At 46.0% G+C, this 20,324-nt stretch overlaps 2 protein-coding genes across 5 annotated transcripts in view; one reads left to right on the forward strand and one right to left on the reverse strand.

Moving 5' to 3' along the window:
• The window catches only part of CDKL1 (cyclin dependent kinase like 1), a 63,559-nt gene extending 51,315 nt beyond the window's left edge, over positions 1-12,244 (forward strand). The window contains exons 5-10 of one of the 3 annotated variants that reach the window (XM_075531204.1): positions 80-170; positions 1,049-1,249; positions 4,249-4,331; positions 6,626-6,682; positions 8,064-8,255; positions 9,137-12,244. In XM_075531204.1, coding sequence (XP_075387319.1) covers positions 80-170; positions 1,049-1,249; positions 4,249-4,331; positions 6,626-6,682; positions 8,064-8,255; positions 9,137-9,247 — 735 coding nt within the window. In that variant the 3' untranslated portion in view covers positions 9,248-12,244. The other 2 variants (XM_075531207.1, XM_075531205.1) reach the window with 2 other exon arrangements.
• DMAC2L (distal membrane arm assembly component 2 like) overlaps positions 7,173-20,324 on the reverse strand; it is a 28,522-nt gene continuing 15,370 nt past the window's right edge. For both annotated transcript variants that reach the window (XM_075531208.1, XM_075531209.1), the window contains 4 exons: positions 18,057-18,168; positions 16,025-16,233; positions 15,370-15,541; positions 7,173-12,713 (listed from right to left, as the gene is read on the reverse strand). In XM_075531208.1, coding sequence (XP_075387323.1) covers positions 12,599-12,713; positions 15,370-15,541; positions 16,025-16,233; positions 18,057-18,160 — 600 coding nt within the window. In that variant the 5' untranslated portion in view covers positions 18,161-18,168 and the 3' untranslated portion in view covers positions 7,173-12,598. The remainder of the gene's footprint in view (positions 12,714-15,369; positions 15,542-16,024; positions 16,234-18,056; positions 18,169-20,324) is intronic.

The raw sequence follows: 20,324 nt of genomic DNA on the forward strand, positions 1-20,324 counted from the left end.
AAGTAGTCATGTTTTCCTTATCCTATGTTGCAGTTGCTCCTCACTGAGCGTCTTTGCTTTGTCTGTCTGTTTTGACTAGTGCATACATAGAGACGTGAAGCCAGAAAACATCCTCATCACGAAACGCTCAGTGATTAAACTGTGTGACTTTGGCTTCGCTCGGCTTCTGAGTGAGTACTGCTGCTGTCTTTAGCTCAGTGTGAAAGTGGAACGGTCCGTCCTAGGCTGAAGGCTTTGAGGATGGCCCAGGACCAGCCAGTGTCCCACTCTGTTGTAATAGGGTCACTCTGCGTTAGAACAGACGCGAAGGCACCTAGCACCACGATATGGAGCTACGCTAGCACAGAAAGCCAGTTCTGGGATATCTCACGCACAGGATGGCTACGAATTAAAGTTTTATCATTTTTGAAAATGTGTAGACATAGGCCGTTGTTTAGAAATGTATGCTATATGTAAGTTATACCCTAGTGAAGCTAATATTTAAAGTAGGGGGTTTGTTTTGTTTTTTTCTAGTTCCTACTTTGTTTTTGGTACAATAGTTTTTTAATTTTCCCCAGAATATTTATAAGAGCTGTTCTCATCCTCGGCTGCAGATTAGAGGTACCAGGTGAACTATGTCAGTGTGAGAACGCAATCCGTGGGCTCCCAGCACTCCCTTGGGATTCTGGTTTAATTGGATTGGTGTTGGGCCCAAGCATCCGTAGTTTTAGAAATGTTCCACTGCACAGCCCACAAGTGGTGCAAAGTGTGGACGTTCTCCACTCTAATGGAAAGGTTAGATGTTCAAGGCACCATTGAGCCTGATCAGCCATTGAAAACCTGATGGGGTGAAATAAGGCACATGGAATCACCAGGAGTCGGGGTTCACTCAAAGGCAACCGAGAAAGGAAAAACAAAACACGTTTCCAAGTAATTTTATGTACGAGTGTTGAGACCCACTCATGTAGAAGAACCACAAGGTTCAGCACCAGCTAACTTTCTGGGGTCGTCCCCTCCCAGCTTTGATGGTAGGCTTCTGTTCTCTTTTCCATGTTTCATCACCGACCAGCTGGGCCGAGCGACTATTACACGGATTATGTTGCTACCAGGTGGTACCGTTCCCCTGAGCTGCTAGTGGGGGACACACACTACGGCCCCCCAGTAGACGTCTGGGCCATCGGCTGTGTCTTTGCTGAGCTGCTGTCGGGCGTGCCTCTGTGGCCAGGAAAATCCGACGTGGATCAGCTCCATCTGATCCGGAAAACCTTGGGTGAGTGGTGTTCCTGTCACACTGGGGGAAACTGGATGTGTGTACCCATGTGCGCGCCGAGCTGAGCATCACTTCATAGTACAGTCCACTGCCCCTTGTGGTTAGGAAAGTATTCATGAGCATAAATAAAAATGGGAAACTTCCAGCATCTCGATTAAGTAACGCCATCCAGGATGCCCACGTTTGTTTCCATAAAAGTGTCTTAACAGTTACGTAGGACTTGCTCAGTGTCTGAGAAGGCACATGATTCTCGCTTTCGCGTGATTGGGATCAAGTTAAACTCTGAAGCACAGCAATGATGACAATCGAGGTTGCTGAAAGGGCTCGACGATTATAGAACTGTGCATATTTGATATCTTGATGAGAGTCCAGAAACTCGTTCTTTGGATGCCCTTATCTCCACCTGCCAAGATAGCTTGGGCTATTCAGACTTTATCGAGGCAAATCTTCAACTCTCCAAGTGCCAGGAAGTGCTGTGGTCTCCTAAGGTACTCTTCTTGTCCCGCCCTCCCTCCCGTGTCCCTTCCTCTGTCGGCTCTATCTGTGGAGAGCGAGGGAGTGGGAGAGGAGGGGAGGGAAAGGGAGATTGTAAATGATCCCTAAATAGGGATTACCCTTCTCGAAAGGCTGAGAGTGTACACTATACCGCTAGCTCTCCCAACTTGAAGCAAACGTTTCTTCTTAAAAACATCTTGTAGCACCTGTAGGCTGCTTGTGGACGAGTTCATTGCCTCTATTTCTATTTACGCTGCTGCACTGACATCTGCACCCAGTCCTTGTTGTTGTAAGCGGCCACTGGGTAGGACCTGACTCGTGGTGACACCATGCACCGCGGAAAGAAATGCTACCTGGCCTGCACCATTCCCTGATCCCTTGTCCCCTGGAAGGTTGGGCTCTCATTGGCTGACTTAGCAAAGTGGAACTCCAGGGCTTGCTTCTTACCCCATCTTAATCTGGAGGCTCTGCTGAAGCCTGGTCAGAAGCCCAGCATTACGCAAACTCTACTGGGAGTTGGGCTTGAGGTTCATTGGCCAAGGAGGGAGAATCTTACCACCGGATACACGTGGCAATCGGGATCTGCTGTACTTCATTTTGCACAGTGGCACGTAAAGGACCTTGGAGCGCTTCCAGGGACGTTGGCCTGCTTTGCTGTGTGTCCTCTGGTGAGTTTAGGGCATGTCCCATGCCCTCCCTGTGCCTCTCGAATAAAAGGGAATTGTTTAGGGACAGGGAATTATGCTCGCAAAGAAGCTCACAGAGAAGTAGGGAAAGGCATGAGTATATTTCGGTTGCTCATCCAAAATGGACCATGGCAACAGTTTCGGGATCTCTGTGAGAGGCCAAGTTTCAAAACAATTAGGCAAAAGTAGACACTTGATGCCTGGGGTCGGAGCTCCAGCTCAGTCCAGTGGCCAAAGGTCAGGGGTGCCTGGTTTTGTGTTTCTACTTTGCTGTGGTAAATGGACCTGGGTGTGCTCAATGGGAGCATTTTTGAGCAACTCTTTGCAAGTTCCTCTTACAAAATGTCTCTCCAAGGGTGTCCCTGCAGTTGTAACTATTTGACTGAGGCAACGTGAACGTCACATAACCACCCCACCACACACAGACACACAGAAATTCCCTGCGTCGCACTGCTTCACTGGAGCAGATGAAATAGAATTCCCAGCTGATCACTTACTGGTGCAAACAAGAAAAGATAGCTCCAGTTCGGGAGTGGATTCTTCCGAGCTAGAAGAGCTTCCATGCGTTGTTCTCTTCTTCCCTCGACTGTTTATCAAGTGCATGTCCATGTCGGGCTCTGCTCTAAGTGCTAGCTCAATGCACTCTTCTCTCAACCCATCCGACTTCCGTCAGCACAGCTTTTGTATATAATCCTTGCTTTTTAAAAAATTTGACTGTGTGATTGCACCAGGGGTCCACGTAGCAAAAACGCCAGAGCATGTAGGCTCTCGTTGGAGGGATGATGATTTCTTTTTTTTTTTAATTTTAACAATTTATTAGGGGCTCATACAATTCTTATCACAGCTCATACATATACATACATCAATTGTATAAAGCACATCTGTACAGTCTTTGCCCTAATCATTTTTTTCTCTTTTCTTTTTTTACATTTTATTAGGGACTCATACAACTCTTATCACCATCCATACATATACATACAGATGATGATTTCTTAATAACCTCTGTGAAACAGGCGAGATGCTCTTAGTCTTGCTAAAGCACATGCAGGTGGAGCCGACTCCTTCCTCAGACAAATGGAGACTGTAATGTGGCTTTTCCCCTCAGTCCCTGTTCTCTACCCCACACGTCCCAGGAGCCCAGGGACAGGATGGGCTGCCGGCTTCCGGCTTCCACGGCCCCGGATAAGTGGTTGGCACTGTTCTAAGCAGAGCAGGCTGTTCGGGGCACATTAGACCTGGGAAGTCAGGTTGAGAGAATGGTTGATTTGGGGAGCATCCAGAGGGAGTGTGTGGGATATCTCCTCCCAGGCCAGCTGAGCCAAGCCTAGGAGAGAGCAGCGGAGGTTGGCAGCCCCTGGCAGCCCTACACACACACACACACACACACACACACACACACACACATCACTGGGACTCATGGAAGCAAATGCTGTCTCACTAGGGGGAATCTTGTGAGATGTGGCGCGGCGTGGAGTTTTCTTTCTCCTGGATGTGAATCGCTGTCCTGATCATGGTACCTATGGAGGACAATAAAGGGTGGGCCAGGATTAAAAAAAATGTGGGATTTGGAGTTGTTGGCTTTGGAGTCCTCAAAGCCGTGGATCCTTGAGGGGCAGTGTGGTGGCCCCATTGGGTTTCTGCTGCTTGCCCCCACTGTGCCCAGGACAGGGCTTTGTCACTGGTGGTCGCCTGCATGCTGCTCCCTCTGCCTGGGTAACAACGTGATAGCACCCACAAAACGGCAGCGCGCACCCGCAAACCAGAGGCCGCGGTTTGCTGTGATCCTCACGTTCCTTCCTTCTCGCTTCTTGTCCAAAGGGGATCTCATTCCTAGACACCAGCAAGTCTTTAGCACGAACCAGTACTTCAGTGGTGTGAAAATCCCAGACCCCGAAGCGATGGTGAGTGGCCCATCTCGGAGCGGGTAGGTGGTGAACGGTCTGTTTGCCTGCGATGCAGAACTGGCCTGGCTGCAGGGGGGTGGGGTGGAGAGGTGGGAGCGGCTTGTCTGCTTGAGCCCAGACGCCCACTCTGTACTAGATGTGCAGTCTAAGGAAAAGCAGTGCACGCTGCTTAGCAAGATGCTGACCTTCAGGGCTAGTGTTGAGACTGCTGGAGAGGCTTAGCCCGCAAGTGGATATGAAGGCAGAGCGGCCCATTGGAGCCCCGCTTACACTTTAATTCTGTCACCTCTTTATTAGTCGGCAATGGAACGGAGCTAGCTCAGAGCCAGGCAGCCTGTAGACAGTGACCCGTGGAAGAAAAAGCCGCCTCTTCTCCCAAAGGCTCCAGGTCTTGTGGTCCAACGTGTTCCCACCATGAGGAGACCGTAGGGAAGGCCTTTCGGGACTTGCTTAGCCAGCCTCCTCCCAGTGCTTGTCTCTGGTGGCCAATGTGAAATAACCGCGCCCCCTGTCCCCCCTCTCCCGCGCCTAAAGGGAGAACTGGAAATCTACATGTCTTAACTCACTTTCTAGCATGTATCCCAAAGGAAGCCATTGGACGTGGTCACTGCTTCGTAGAAATGGTGTTCTTTAGGGTTTATCAGTAGAGGATTCATGCAATAAGTTATGGTGTAGCCTTACAATAGAAAACTCACAGAGCCCCACGAACAAGTTGATTTACGTGTGCTGACCTGAAAAAGACCGTGAAAGTAGAACATGACTGTGAACCAAAGGACCCACGCATCTGAGTTCACAAAACATAGCACCGCCACCTCTGAGAAAGCGTGCCCGGCTTTTTAGATTGGCAGGAGAAGGAGCTGGACCAAAGGATTACCGTGGGGGTCTCTTGGGGGCGGGACTTGGAGGTGCTCTCGTGTGGTTTTCTGTATTTTCTGCATCTCTTCTAATGAGTCTGTATCATAATGAAGACCATTTCACAGCGAAGTTATAATTGGTGACATTCCAAGAAAAGGTGCTTTCACATTGAAATCAGCCGCGTGGCTGCTCAGCTTCCAGATGGAAGTTCCATCTGTCCCTACCACGGTGACCGTCTTTCCGTCGTCCGCTTCCTTTCCCCTTTGGTGTGCCCCACACAGAAGGCTTCCACTTCCCCCCTCCTTCCCCTCTCCCGGCAGCACCAGCCAGAGGAGAAGTGGATCGTGCAGGGACAGAGAAGCAGGAATGACACCTGGCATATGGGAGGTGACCCAGCGGGCTCCCTTTGTGACCTGGACAGTCCCAGTTCCCCACTAAATGTCCCTGAGTGATTTCCTGTTCCTACGAACGAAGCATCTGGACCAGCCCAGGTCTCATGAATGCACAGGGCGTCCAGAGGCTGTCCCGCAGAACATTTCCTGTTGACAGAAACACAGGAAGAAGCGCTCAGGGGGCTGTGCTGGTTGAACGTGTGCCCTAGTCCCTGTACCGGTTAGTAACCCTGATGGAGGGAAGCCTGCTTGCATCTGGGGCTGGGAAACTGGGCAAACAGGCAGGATGAGCCCATGTGTCTCAGCCACCCTCATCCCAGGCATTGTTGTGGAGCAAAGCCCTGCGTCAGCAATGTTGTGCCTATTCCCAGCACACACACACACACACACACACACACACACACCACCCCCCACCCCCCCACTGCCACCAATCCCGGCATCAACACACAGAAATAGCAAGAGAAGCATTTAAGCTTTGGCGTGTTGGGAAGGGAGGTTTCTCTCAGGGGCTAATGCAAATCTACTTTAGCGTGTTTTTTTTTGCTTTTGAATTTAAAAACAAAACAAATCCCCAAACCCACTGCTATGGACACAATTCTGACTCATAGTGACCCCACAGGGCAGAGTAGGAACACCCCACAAGGTTTTCTGGGTCATAATCAGTGGAGAAACCCTTTATGTAAATGCCGAAGCTTATGCTGAGAAATGTTGACTTATATAAATTGAGGCATTAAGAAAAAGGGCAATAGCAGTTGCTCAACAAATGTGTTTTGTTTTTCCTTCCCCCATGTTCTCGCAGAACCTGCTGGCTGCGGTGGTTTTTCAGGAAGGGATGGGAAGGGGTGGGAAAGCCTTTGGGAGGTCAGGGAAGAAGCAGCAGCTCATGAAACAGGGAAGCTGCTTCGCGTGGGCTGGGCAGAGGGTGGAAGAGACCAGGCAGGCTTCTCTCCCTCAAAAGGAATGATTTAAGGTAACCCTATACTTGAACACACGATGTAAACCAAGACCACCTCTTCTTTTTCCTCTTTTTATTTATTCTTGTAGGAACCGCTTGAACTGAAGTTTCCAAACATCTCTTATCCTGCCCTTGGACTCTTGAAGGTACAAGCACTGCTTCTAAGAGAACAGGGATATTTCATCTTTGGGGAATCTGAATCGCTATGCCAATCTGTCGATTGAGATGAAAATTGTTGTTAATAGAATCTCTTTTGAAAAGCTTAAATAAGAAGGGGCTTCAAAAAGTTCATGAAAAATGGAATTAAAAGGTAAAGAGCACTTACCCACAGTTTTTGAAATTCCTTCGTATAGTGTATTTTCAGTTGTGCACAAAGGGTGGGCATTACACTCTATTACAGTGAATATATCTTAAATTGTATCAGTTTAAATAATCCTAACATATTCTAAATGTAAATTTATACGAAATAGACATTTCAGGTGGGCAGTGCTTATATTACAAAAGGAACCTCGTCTTTAAAAATGACTTAGCTATAGGATCTTTGTAAGTAGCCAAATCATACACTTGAAGTAGCTGTTGATTTTAAAACTTGATTTGTGTACACAATTATAGAAATACAGCAGCTCTTACGCAGAATGAGGTGTACCAATTTTAATTACAGTATTTGCAAGTTACAGTCAATGCCTCAGCAATTTCAGAAAATATTTAGTACCTTTACTGACATATTTATAATAAAACAAAAATAAGATTGAAGCAGCTCCTTGTCATGTGAGGCGCTGAGGTTTCATCTGTCCTATGAGCCGTATGGCCTCCAAAAAGGCAAAGACAATAGTTGAGAATAGTTAATGTCCTGGAAGCAAAAACAGACACACTGCCATCTCGTTGCTTCTGACTCGCAGAGACAGGTTTTGAGCATGTCAATCCTTACGGGAACAGCCAGTCCTGCTTCACCCTTGGAGCGGCCTGATGAGGTTTCCATTTTGACCTCTGGTTCGCAGCCAGATGCTTGAGCCGCTATGAAATAAATCTATATGATGCCCCTTATATGCATGCCTGCAAATGCATGGACTATGTCCATGGCAGACCAAGAAAGGAAGAAAAAGTGGTTGATTATAAAAAGGAGAATGAGAGAATTTGGGTGGCAAAGACTGCTGCATACTATATGATTTTTAAACTTTTTTTAACCATGCTGAATGTTGTGGTTTATTTTTGTTTGAAATAACAACCCTCATTTTTACAGAGCCCGTGTAAGGGACCAACTGGCTAAGAGCTTACCCTAGTTTCCCACTGAGGTGGACACGAAGTGCTACCCTCTCCCCAGAGGACAGAGCACCACCGCCTCAAGGACACCGCCCCGCTGCACGGCTTTCTCACTGAAGCATCCGTTTAGGAATGGGGACCAACGTCATCTTGGAAAACATTTCTCCTCTTCCACATTGTCTCTCTTTGCAAATCAGAGAATTTAGATCCTTCATAGAAGAAATAACAAGGCCCTCCCTAGGTCACAACCCTTGTCTGTCTCTGTAGGGCTGTCTCCATATGGACCCCGCTGCGAGACTGACGTGTGAACAGCTGCTGCAGCACCCCTACTTTGACAGCACCAGGGAGATAGGGGGTGTGGCCAAAGGGCGTGAGAAACCGACCCAGAAGCCCCCACGACAGAGCCGGAAGCCCTTGCCTGGGGTGAAAATGGTGCACTGCTTTCCGGAAGCATCCAAGGTGACCCTTTTAACTTCTCACAGCTGCCCGTAGCACCGTCTGAACTCGAGGGCCGGAGAGCAGCAGCATGGTCTGTAGCTGCAGCACGCCACCCAGCACTAGGAGACAGGCCGCACAGTCTGGGTCCCCAAGACAATAGCCTCGTCCCCAGGGCAGGGCTTCTGCTACATGAGTGCCAGGCCGGCCACACAGGTGCAGCCTTCGGGTAGACTGAAGTTAAGAAATGAAGAATGCTAGTCTCTAGGCTGCAGGCAGAGAAACAGGCTGAGTTTCCCCAGAGCTATCCCTTACCTTGCCGCTCCTTTCAGTCCGAGAGTACGAGCTCTTGGTGGGGCTCTGTCTACGTGAAAAAGTGGGGGACTTGCACTAGTCGTGTAATGGTCTTAGGTCATGAGGGAGTCCAGTGAGATCTAAGAGCACCTCCTTTTCAGACACCTAAAGCAACACAAACAAATACAGGTGTCCTCGCCTTTTTAGTTGACCGTGAATTCCGCATGGAGCGGTTTTGCCTTTATAACTAAGAAAGTGCGCAAGGGCCCTAAATATCCAGATGGACCCTGGCTTTCTCTGTCAGATGAGGAAGGAGGTTAAATGATCAGGTGTCTGCAAACTCTCCTGTGAAGCTGTGCTTTTTCTAAAATTGGTGCCTACAGACTTTTCCCTTTTCACACTCCAAAAGTTCCTTAATGGCCAAGTGTTGCTTTTGTAATGTAAGAGAAGGCTTTCAGAGGAAAAGCGGAGACCAAGTGTTAAGCACGTGTGTCCTTGCTCAGGTTCTGGGCGCAGTGCAGAAATGGTAATGGCCTAATCACTTCTTCTGTGATGAACTCAACCCCACGCACGCACGGTTGTGGGTCTAATCCTGTGCTTTGCCTTCGCAGTCGCAGCGCCTACCTCAGCTCACCGTGACCAGCAGCACCCTTCCCATTTTGGAGAATAAAAAGTACTACTGCAACGACAAGAAACGTAGCTACAGGTTTCCAAATATTTAAGGAGCGAGAGGTTTGGGGAGAGAGGGAATTGATCGTTTTCATTGACTTAAAAGATGTATACATTTGAAAATGAAGGATTTGATTGAAAACCCCACAATGAACAACCGGAGAAATCTACACCCCTTAGCAACTAAAGGGGTGTACAGAGGACACATGGCAAAATAGGAAGAAAAAAATTCCAATCCAGTTTTCCATACTTAATGATAAGAGCTAAAGCTTATTTGGAATTTCGCTTATAATTTTGTTGTGCTCAAACAGCTCAGCTTACGGACAAATCATAAACTGCATCTACTGCCCATACCACTGACAAAATGAGATGTCGAACGACGTGGACTTCAGGCTCCGCATATGTGATGAGTTAAAATGCTATGGAATGGCCATGCGTAGTTCCTGGAGTCCGCTCCTTTGCATCTACTGCCTGCGTCCAGTCTCAGCATCTTACATAAGGATGGTCTTCTAGCTTGACATCAAAATGCCTAATGGTCTATTTCCTGCTTGCTCGACCTCTTGATTTGCATATCCTAAAACACTTTCTTAGAATACTTGAGATGTTAAGACTATTGAAATGAATATAAATTATTCTTGTATTTGCTTGTATAGTTAATGATAAATTTGTAGATATTACTTACTACATGTACTTTTTTTTGCCTTTACCCAGCAGTGAATTATGCAAACCATGGATTTACAAAAATCCATATGCACATGTTCATTCACCCATTTCACATACAATCGACCTCATGAAGCTTGGCAGCTGAGTAAGGTGGTCAAGGGTAGAACAAGAACTACATGTTCTCAAGTGGAAACGGAACCCATCCCCTTGAAAATAACTAGCATTCTCTCCAGCTCAGCTGTAGACCTGGAGGTTGATCTACAGCAGGAGTGTAAATACTGACCGGTGTCTTGGAAGGTAGCACCTATGAGATTTTACTTGGGTCATGAAAGACCTTAGGTTATAAGCTTATGTTTCCCCTGAAACTTTATCTATTTACATGGTACGTATGTATGCATATCCATATGTACACGTGTGTGCTGTTAATAATTCGTTCAAAATGATATAATTGGTTATTCCTATTTGTGTACGATGATACCTAAAGTAATGTCAGATAGCTTGTTTTGCCTTGACCTGCTGCTCCTGTTTGAAAGCTCCTCCGTCCTTGTCCTTTCTAGACGCGAGCAGTGTGAAGCCTGTGGGTGTCTCACAGGTCAGCGTCGAGCTTGGTTGAAGTGCTGCCACTATTTTCTAGCTGTTCTGTCATGGTTTCAAACTTTTATTGTATTTTCAAGGCATTCTTTCTGCACTGTTTATTGCTGTGAATTTTCTTTTTAAAAATTATTGAGAGTTGTTACATATATCTTTATGAGAGCGTTTTTTTTTTTTACCCCGTTCGTGTATTGCAGAGTAGTGCACTTAATTCTGGCATCTGCGTTTTAATTTCAGCTGTCGGTTTAGTGGCAGATAGGGCTTCCTGATGTTTGGAGCTTCTTGCATAGAGCCGACAAGGGCTATAGAACAATCCCATTGTCATCACGTTCTTGTTATGTAGCTGACTCCAATGACAAGGAAGGATATCCAACTTCTGTGATGTACGTGTGTGTGTGCATGTTTTGTTAACCTAAGAAAATGCATTTGGCAGAGGCGGATGAATGTAATTGCCTAGTTCGCCCAGTGGTTTTAGAGAAAGCTGTCTGACCGGGAGAGTAGCTGCAGACGGCATCATGGTGAACCAGTAGCCTGGTCACACAGGGACGACAAGAAGGTGGAGAAAGGGGCTCATCTCTTTCTGATGAGTTCTGCTAGATGTGTGCTCTTGTCATTGAGCCACATCTGCAACCCTCTCCTCCAGCAGCGAATCACCACTGGGTCCCCTGAGACTCTTCTACATCCTTGTTTTGTTTTATAATTTTCTATTTCCTGGTTTTCTTCTTGGAAAAAACATAATGGAATTTATAATTAGTAAATATATACTACTGATGTTTTGTGCTAGTTATATAAAAATTGGTCTTTAAATATATCTGAAATTGTTCTGCATCATAGACATACTTTAGGTGTATTTCCAGTCAAAGTTTGATTCAACACCTTAATGTGCAAGCCAAGCATACAGATACCTACAAACCGTTTAGCATATAACTCAGTAATATCAGGGCTACTTCAAGCAGGTCATTATATTACTATTTGTTAGAGTCTTTATTCTTCTAGATATAAATCATGTATTACACTCTATGATGTCTTTTAAGCTCATAGGAAGTGGTATCCAAAAATATACCCAAAACCAAACTCACTGCCATCGAGTCAATGCTGATTCATGGCAACCCTATAGGGCAGGGTCGAACTGGGTTTCCGAGACTGTAACTCTTGACAGGAGTGGAAAATTCATTCCTCGATAATATAAAATGGTCCTAGTCTCTAGTGACTTTTGAATTTAGATGCTGGTCTTTATAGTTGTTGCCTTTGTTTCATTTTTAATCAGCAGCTATTTCAATTCAGTCAAATATCTGTATCCAGTGTTAATAAAACCAACCTAAAAAACAACATCAACCAAACCAGCCTAGGCTGCACAGGCCTATGAGCTCCTTGGGAGGAAGATGAGGCGGTTTGCTCCCAGGAAGCTGGTCAGCCTTGGAGAGACAAACAGGCAGTTCCACTCTGCCCTGGACAGTCGAAACACGTGGGAACCCGCTCAACTGCAGTGGTTTGTTTTGGTTTTTACGCTCACAAAATCAAAAAATGAACCAGAAATTATTTGTCCTGAGAAAAAATGTTACAAGGAAAGCAGGAAACCAGGATTGTGGGACATGTATGCAAATCACAGGAAGGGGCATGAAGTGTCAATCATCACTGACAGCTTTGATTTCCACCACCGAGTCTGTAATTCAGCGTCACATTTTCACAACTGTGCCTTTATGGTAACATGTTTCAGTCACATTCAAGCTACAGTGAAGTGTACTGTGAATTACTGTTCCACATACCACAATAAAGAATTATCTGTTGAACATTTAGATCACTTCTCTATTATTACACCAAGATGTAGCTCTATCATCATTATCAAGTAATATGGGGGTGGGGGAACTTCAAAGTTTGTGCAGAAACTCCATGATCTCAATTCCATTTTCCGCGAACATTTTGAAGCTCTCTCCTATATTCGAATGTAAGTGTCACTTGCTTGGCATTTTAATGTACAAAAGTTCAGTCTCCCGTTTAGCAGGACCGTGGGTCACACCTAACTACTGTCTACGTGAGATGGACTCAGCATGCCCTGCCTCTCTGTTCCATTAATGATCAGCTAGATTAGCTACTATTTAGAACTGGAAGTTTCGAATGAGTCGTTGCATTGAAACCAGGTACTTGCTTGGTTACTTCAGGTTTAATTGTAGGTTCAGAGAAGGCAGTGCTAACTGAAAGGCTTGGACAATTTTTTCTTTTTCTTTTACTCCAGGAAGATCACTTAACAACAAATACTTGAGGTTTCTGCAAACAGAAAAATAAAGAAAAATCATTCCATTTGGCTGGCCTCTTGCAGCATTTAGAGTACATTTATTGTAGGAAACGGCACGCAGTATACGTCTGTGTCAGGAGCACTGCTGTCAACGAGCTTCAGGCGAGGCGCTAAGCCCAGCTTCGGAAACTCTGGTACTGAATTACAGCACGATTTATAGCTGAGTATTTCCCAATACTGTATATTAGGGCATAGAATGCCTTTGCATGTGAAATAGGAACCTTGAACATTAAGCCCGAAAGGGGGAGGAAATGCTTCTTAAAGGGACTTGTTTCTATCAGCGGACGAAGCCGTCACTAATGTTAAAGATGAACAGTCTGGTGCCTGTGGTCCCGGTGTTGGATGTCACTGGTACATCCACTACAGATCCACAAGAAGCACGTCAACTAGATTCGGCATTTGAACGATGGCATCTCTAAAGTCGGGGTTTGGTGAAAGAAACTTTCATCCTCCCTTCACCATTCTGATAAAGCAGCTTGGCAATTTCGGAATGAGAAATTCCTTGCTAATATTTGGTTTGGATTTTGGGATTTCGTGACTTGTCCTGTGTATCCGTGGGTCCGACTGGTGGTGGAAGGTGACCTAACACAGCGTGCCTGACCAGTAGGTGCATGTTTCTGTAGTACAGGGCTGGGCAGGATTGTAGGCCACAGAGACCCAAAGGTGAATGGTTCAAGGTCTTGCCCCAAACAATGACAGAGTTGAACACTCACGAGTATATATCAAGTGTCATGTGACTACGGAGAGCACGGGAAAATTGCTTTAAAAAATGGAGAACAAAGCAGCCATCCAAGGGAGGTGTCCTCTAAGTCCCCACAGAAGCCCACCAACCACCATGATCAAGAATGATTAACAATAAAATCCAAAATCAGAGGTGACTATCTCAGCGTTTAACTTCTGAGCACCCTGGGTTGCCGATGGCTTTGGATGACAGTAGAAGCCCACATCCGTTTCCAGACATCCCCTGTGGACCAAGTATCCATGGAATTCCCTAGGTCCCTTGACAAGGATAGACAGTCTTGCTCCCCAGGCAGAGGACATCAGAATGCTGATGACTACAGAGGGAGTTTGGGTAAATTTAACATCTTTTTTTTTTTCCCATTTGGTTCTTTTTATTAGAAGAAGTTGAGAAGACAGCAAGTAGGGAAATCCCACAGTGAATGGGGCCATCACACAGACAACCCTTCTGGACCCCAAATCTATGATCCCCCCCAAAATGTGCTTTGTGGCTTCAGCAATTTATGAAGGGGAAGGGGGAAGGCTGAAAAAGGCCACTGTTTAATGGTGGAAAGAATGAATCTGTGGAAGTCCAAACCCGCCTACAGCCAAAAGAAAACAATTAAAAATGTGCACAGAGCAAGCAAGCCTCTGACTGCTGAGAGTAAGGCATTCCGGCGCCAGCCTGGTGAGAGTTCTCAGCTAGCACCGTCAGGCCATGCGCACGGGGAGGCTGTTGGTCGTGAGGTGCAGGCAGACACACACACCTAGATGGACACGCACAGGAGGTTAGCGCTCACACCTAGCAGAGGGAGCTTTCACTGGATGAGGCACTGGTGGTGGTAACTTTATCTCCCTAAGGGTTGTGCTGTGCTGGACCAGATTCTGCTCTCCTGTGGGGGGTAAGTTTTAACATCTTAACCATTTACTTTCCTTTGAACTAATGTTCAACTTGTTCTAGTTTATATTGCATTCTGCTATCTTTTGGACTGAGGTTCTGCGTTGTATTCTGTTGTTGCTATCTTGGTTTTTACATGAATGATTTTCTATGAAATTCAGGATAGAGAAATCTATAGAGACAGCAACTAGATTAATAGTTTCTCTGGGGGGGGGGCGGGCATCAAGGAAGAAGAGCCACCAAAGGAACCTGTTTGAAGCCCCAGTTTAAAGTGGTACCAAGCAGACTGCGGCATAGAGACTGTTGGACAGGACAAAGGAGCCACACAAAGAGCAGAGGGGCTGCGACCCTGAGACCATTAGCTAATGCGGTGGAGTAGCAGGAAGACTTCCTGGTGCATGGAGACACAAACCAAGGGACCAGGTGGCTGACAGGCTGAGTGAGGGCCAGAGAGAGAGAGAGAGAGATTGGCTACTGGCTGAGCAGTGCTGCTGCGGACCAATGACTATCCTTACGGTTTACTGCTCCTGACCTATGCTAACCTGTGAACTTCCCCAATAAACCCGCGTATGTGTGGAAAAAGAAATAATTTCTTAGGGTTATGACAAAAGGCGGGAAAACAGGATACAAGAATGAAAAAATGTTCTAGAATTGATTGTGGTGATGAATGCACAACTCTCTTTAACATACTTAGATACTGAATTATATAATGCAGGGATTATATGTCAATATTTTAAAAATAGGACCCATAATTAAGAGTTGACCAGAGCAGCCCCTGTGCTAGATACTTTACATCAATTTAATTAATCAAAACAAGCCCCCTAAACATTCAATAGTACCTACATGTAATTCTTTAAGACAGCTAAAGCCAACTGTAGCTGAAATCAAAGTTATGCCATTAAATGATATTTTCAAAACTAATAAATCACCATCATCCTTGACTGTTGTAAATTCTGAGCTTTTCATTTGCCTCACCATTGTCAGCAGGGTACCACTCTGGCCTGGCCACCTACCTCAAATGACGCAGCGTGATGACGCCCTGGTCTGTGATATTCCCACAGGAAATGATCTCCATTTCCAAGATGCTTTCTCGTAGGTTTTCAAGTTGACTGATCCTCTCCAGACAGTCGTCCTCGATATAATGACACTTGCACAGTCTTATTTTTTCAACATGCAGCAGGCCCTCTGGGGGGAGGGAAAGGGGCACTTTACAAATTTGCTTTCCTTTAGCATTTCTTGGTTTACCTCAGACAGTCTTGGCGTTAGCCCTGGAAATCCCATGTCCCAGGAAAACTGACCACTGGTCACCTTACTGCCCATCAGAGGCATGCTCTGACCAGCTGTGCTGAGGGCAGAGCTGTTCTGAAGTCAGGTGCCCTTGCCAAGGGGAGCTGTACAGGTTGAATGGTCCCTATATTTATTGAGTTCTCAGTGGCAGAAGTTTGAGAAGAAACTAATCAAAGGCTTTGAATTTTAAGTCAATAACCACAAACACAGCTCTGTAAAGGCTAGCTTAGTGAGAAGATGGGAGGAGAAGAAGATGTCTATACACAACCTCTCTCGACAGGAAGAAACAAACCAGGGTGGACTGAAATCCGCTTCTGACTATAATAGTCAAGCACAACACAACAGTCACTACAAATCACAAGTAAAATGATAGGTGGTTACCCATGTGGTCAAATCCAATGTTCATGATACAAGAGTCAGTGGCATCTATTGCTTGAATCTTGTATTTGTCCAGAGGGCCAGTGGGGAGGTTGTTGTAGTCCTTCTGCCACCGCTCCTGGCCGTGATACCGCACCATGGCCCCACAGCGCAGCAGCCACTCGGACGCCGCCCTGTCTGCGCCCACGTCCCTGATGCGCTCGTGATCCACTCTGTTGACCGAGAGCAAAACACACTTGCTTTTACTATTATCGTTAGCTCCTTAACTGTGACTCTCTAACACACATGCATTTCATTGCAAATGCCTGAGAAGGATGATAACTATATCAGTGACAGGCTAAACGATGAATGTCATCGCTCTACCTGTTTTGCTTTTGTTTCCAAGTGAATAAAAAAAACAAAACGTTATTTTTATATGAGATCATTAAACACACATGAGCCATCACTTATTCTGTGCTTAACATGAGACGGTTCTCAGTAACTAGGGACTGCAAAAGTGATTATACCTGATTATCCTTTTAAATTACTGATAAAAAGACATAAAAAGGTTTAATTTTAAGTCTGTTCAAATTAATCTCATGAAATGATATTAATCTGTACACATGCCTTTTTCTGTATTTGTCTGAATACTATTATAAGCAATGGTGAGAGGTGTCGTCTGCCTTAAGCTGATATGTCTAAGCATGCTACCCACTAACTTTTAAAATGTTTGAGTTGGTCTGATGGTATTCAAAAGTATAGCTTTATTTCTGAAGAAGCCAGAGAAACCTGTACACCAATGTGCATAGCAACACTGCTCACAATAGCGGAAAGGTGGAAGCCACCGGAATGCCCACCGGCAGTTGAGTGGAGAAACACGACGTGGTCTGTACATACAACAGAATATTATTCAGCCAAAAAGAAAAATGAAGGCCTGTGAAATGCTACCAAAGCAACAAAACCCCAAACTCACTACTATACAGTTGACCTCACTGGTAGCAATCTGATATCAGTTTCTGAGACTGAAATCATAGTAAGAGCAGACAGCCTCATCTTTCTCCTGTGGGTTTGACCATGAACCTAGCTGTCCACAACCCAACGCCTACTTCACAGGGCCACCAAGGCCACTTTGATAAAAAGCTGCACCACGGTTAAACCTGAAGGATTATGCTGGTGTCATAAAAGGGCAGATAGCGTATGATCCACTTAGACGGCATGTCTGGAGTAGACAGATCTCTCACTGCCGTCAGTTCATTCTGACGCTGACCCTGTAGGGTGCTATGAGTTTCCTACATGTAACTGAACAGGAGCAGAAAGCCTCATCTTTCTCTCATGGAGCGGCTGGTGGTTTCAAATTGCTGACCTCGTGGTTAGCAGCCCAGGGAATAAACGCTACGCCACCAGGGCTCCTCAGCAGGTATCTAGTAACCAGACAGTGGTTATACCGGGCGGGAGGGAAGGAGGGCAGGTGACCAGGGCTCCTCAGCAGGTATCTAGTGACCAGACAGTGGTTATACCGGGCGAGAGGGAAGGAGGGGTTGTTACTTGGGGGCGATGAATTTGTTAGTGGTGGTAGAATAATTTGGAAAAGAACAACAGTGATGGTTGTACAACATGATGAATGTAATATCAATGAATATGAATATGTAAAAATGTCAGTGAATATGTAAAAATGCTGCATTGGCAAATATATATTTTGCCACAGTGTAAAAAATTTAAATTAGGGGGGGAAAGCTGTAGAACAGCATATTTTAAAATTACATTTATTGAGCTTTTATGGTTATAAATCTATTCAATGTTCATTTTAGAAAACATAGAAATCAATGAAAAGGGAGAAAAGAAAAACTGAAATCTGATAACCCAAAAAAATCAGTTAATATTTTGGAATCTATTTGTCTGGTATTTCGAATCTGTTTATGCGTATATTTTAAAACAAAATTAGGGGTCATACTGCAATACTGTTCAGAAGTATTTAAAAAAAATTTTTTATTGCTATGAGGAACTCATGTAGTAGAAGTAATCCCCACCTTTCTTCCCCGTCCTGAGGGTGACTTACTTATTGAACACTGCATTTAACCAGCCCCAGAAGGATCTGCAGTCGGATGACCACGGGAGTTGCTTTACGCTGCAGAACTTCCGGGAGATTTTTCCCAGCAGCATCTTTTAATCTAAACACACAAACAGTATTCATATTAGCTCATCAGATGGCAATCGGAGTCCCACACGGACAGTAACTCACTTCACAATTTCAGTCAATACTTTTGTGCCGATGCCGCTGGTGACTCACTCAGCAGCTATTGAGCAAGTTACTCCCTTCTCCGGTTCTGGATTTCTGGCGCTGCAAAAAGGAGAGGTTGGAGTGGATGGTCTCTATAGTTAGGCTAAGCACTGGCCAATTTCGTTTGGAAGGTTAGTGGTTCGAACCACCCAGTGGCATTTGGAAACCATGCCTGGCAATCCCGTGAAGGCCGGGGAGCAGCTCGCTCTCCCCTGCACACAGGCGTTCCCACGAGAGAAGGGACTCCACAGCCGCCCACAAGGTTCTTTCCAGTGTCCGCAGTCACGTCCCTTGTTCAAGCCTCACTGGGAGCCTTCTGCAGTGTTGCCACCTAGTGTCCACTCAAGAAGTGCAATTACACATGTGCTAACAGGATTTCTACTCACACTCTTTTGTGTGTGTGTGTGTGTGTGTGTGTGTGTGTGTCTAAACTGTCTTTGTTTTTTTATAAGGAATTATTTTCTCTTTTAATGACCTACTCACAACCTTAACCTCCCAGAGTACTAACCGACAAGCTAAATTCACCTCAGAAGCAGTCTGCTCCACTCCCAAGTATTTCTCTGGGTGGCAGGCTGGGCAGCTAAAATGACCAAGTCAGCAGTTTGAGCTCCTCTTGGGAGTTCCTGCGCCCATGGAGAGTCAGTCTCAGAAACTCTGCCCTGTGGCTGCCATGAGTCAGAACTGACTCAGCGGCAGGGAATGACCCTGCAGAGCGCTACGCACCATGGTCAGAGAGGGTACAGATTGGGGGCCTGCCTTCAGTAACTAAGTTCTTTCCCCTCTCTGACAGCCTACGCGGACTTCTAAAGGCCATTTCCATCTAGCACGCACTCTATGAACATGCGGTGACACAGGCATCAACATAGGCATGGGGTGGGCCTGAAGGTGCCTTACAGTCAGGGAGGGAGATGAGACGTGGAAACGGACGGAATAGAACAAGGCTCCAAACTACCACCAGAGCAGTGGAAAGAAAGACCCGTGATGGGAAAGCTGGGAACCATTAGACAAGTAACTTTCCTCTCTAACCCTTAGTGTCCCCATGGTAGACGAGGCCATTTGCTCGGATGGGTTCCGGCTCTTAAAAATCCGAGTTAAAAGGTGATCTTTGAACTGTGTCTCAACGGGATCTCTCTCACTGAGGTGTGGGGGGAAATAACGATGAATGAAATCTGGCCTCTGTTTTGAGGTACTGGCCACCTAATGCAGGGTGGGGGGGACTAATGCAAGTTAAATGACAAAACCTGATAGAAGTCTCAAAGGAGTTAGAAATCAGGATAAGAGAGGCTTCTCACAAAGAGGTTAGGGGAAGGGCATGCTGCGGTGAATTCCGTTGTCCACGGACAGTCGTGAGATGAGAGCCGGGTCATCTGCACAGTTGGCTGGGGGCGTGGACGGTTTTCTGCAGGCAATTGGAAGAACAGCAGTGGCATTGTGAGGCCTGTGCCCTTATCCATCCAGGAGTGTTACAATTGAGGGCAAGTGAACAGGACAGGCAGAAAGCCAACCAGGGTCTGTACTCCAAGTGGCCACATGAAAGGAGCTGGGGCGAGCAAGGGGAGGAGAGTGACATTGGGGAGGGAGATTCCCTAGACTCTGAGGGAGGTGTCGGGGCAAGGCACACCGGGGCGGAGGCGAATACTAAGTTTGTGGTTCCAGATCACTGGTGGGATGGCAATGCCATTAATAGAATTCCAAGAGGGCAGAGTTGTAGGTTCAACTTCTCGCTCTGAATATGAATAGTCTGGATGACAAATCTCCACTTGGGTTCATCAACAGCAAAAAAGTTATTGCCGGAAGGACTGAGATCGCCGAGGCCAAACCTCTCATTCAGAAATGAGGACACTGAAGCCATGATACGAAGTAACTTGTTGACGCCCTAAATGCTTTCTGGAACAAGGTGGAGGATTCGTCAGTGCAGTTGTGTAAAGGACCTTGCTCAATGCTTCATGGTTAATTAGTGACAGTACTGAAACTGAACCCAGCTGGCTATCTTACTAGCCCAAGGTTCTTTCTTCAATCATTGGATGGTTCTAGAACGAGGGGGGG

Source organism: Tenrec ecaudatus, chromosome 14, assembly GCF_050624435.1.
Source record: "Tenrec ecaudatus isolate mTenEca1 chromosome 14, mTenEca1.hap1, whole genome shotgun sequence".
Classification (NCBI taxonomy): domain Eukaryota; kingdom Metazoa; phylum Chordata; class Mammalia; order Afrosoricida; family Tenrecidae; genus Tenrec; species Tenrec ecaudatus.